The 1,417-nt window shown below is 37.8% G+C and overlaps 1 protein-coding gene across 1 annotated transcript in view; it reads right to left on the bottom strand.

The window, feature by feature from the left end:
* The window catches only part of SERPINB10 (serpin peptidase inhibitor, clade B (ovalbumin), member 10), a 20,429-nt gene that overhangs the window by 8,171 nt on the left and 10,841 nt on the right, over positions 1 to 1,417 (bottom strand). The window contains exon 3 of the mRNA XM_012645272.1: positions 859 to 873. Coding sequence (XP_012500726.1) covers positions 859 to 873 — 15 coding nt within the window. The remainder of the gene's footprint in view (positions 1 to 858; positions 874 to 1,417) is intronic.

Below are 1,417 nucleotides of genomic sequence, written 5' to 3'. Positions count from 1 at the left end.
TGTTAAAGAGTAGAAGGTCATACTGATACCTCTAATTCAATCCAAGACCACTGGGTTCATTCTAGCCTTTGCTTTTTCTTGATTTGTAATTCTTTTTTACTGGCTCACATGATTTCCAATATATTTATTTATTTGCTCCATCCTAGATTACATACAAAGCAGTTTCAGAATTGCTAACCTGTTCTATGAAAAGCAAATTTAATGACTAGGGTACAACATTCATGTGGGTTTTTGGTTTTTTTTTTTTTTCCAAGCCTTAGAATACATAGTCAAAGTACTGTTTTTTTTAGACTTCATATTTATGGTCAAATGCTGCTTTTCAAAGTTAATTAATTCTAGAACAAGTATTTGTTAAAAAGAATACTTCTGAAACAGTGCTGTAAACTAAGATTCCAGTAAAGGGCTACAAAATTTGAAGAATCCCTAAAGAGAAAATGTAGATGGATGAGACTGCTAGTGGGAATCAGAGAGCACACACACAGGCATCACATATGACCTCTGGGGAGGTCAGCGTGCTGCCCGGGGAGTTAGAAACTCAAAGGCCATGCATTCATGGAGCTTGTTGGAGGTAGAGGCATCAGTGAGATGAATGGAATAATTTCATTTATAGCAGTGGCTCTTAACTTTGCCAATTAGAATCTTCCAAGGACTTAAAAATACTGATGCCTAAGTCTCACTCCCAGGTATCTGAATTAATTCATCGGGAGTTAAAGCATAGAAATCAGTAAATTCAATTGAATGTGTAGCCAGGATTGAGAGCCACTGCTTAAGAGCAACTGTGGCTATTGACTTTCTATACCTCCCTGGGTGCCGGCAATGGGCTGCAAATATGTCAGCTGACAGGTTGGAGTAATGAGTGAAGGCGCACTGTCGCTGCATCCCCAAGGAGCTAGGTATTTCCAAGAAAGACTGGGAGCCTCCCACACCCAGAAGACAAGTTACAGACACAGCACATCAGTGTCAGCCCAACAGTCACCATAGACAAGTGACTGTGATCGGAATTACTAACTACAGACAGATGACGTGGGATTCTCAAACAAAAAGACAAGCAGAAAGCCAAAAGGATTAAACAATTAAGAAAATCAACCCTACAAAAGAGAAGAGGCAAACTCAACACATATAAAGAAGAAACAGAATTAATACAACAAAAAGATGGTCTAAAAATAGGAAAAGACATCAGAGAGTTGAGAGATCTCACCCATGAAAAAGAAATAACCAAAAAGCATAGGTCTTAAAAGGGAAAAAATAATTGTCAAAGTAGAACACACGTAATTGTGGAAATAAAACTCTTAATTAGATGGACTGAGTAGCTAAATGAACACGGCTGGAGCAAATTCATGAGATGAAAAAGGATAGCAGGACAAAGAGATGAAAAGTAAGTATAAATGAAAAATTGCAGCATTTGGATAGATCCTGA

The sequence above is a fragment of the Propithecus coquereli genome, unplaced genomic scaffold, assembly GCF_000956105.1.
Source record: "Propithecus coquereli isolate 6110/MARCELLA unplaced genomic scaffold, Pcoq_1.0 Scaffold229, whole genome shotgun sequence".
NCBI lineage: Eukaryota > Metazoa > Chordata > Mammalia > Primates > Indriidae > Propithecus > Propithecus coquereli.
Note: the sequence above shows the minus strand (reverse complement) of the source record. Positions and strands in the feature narration are given on the sequence as shown.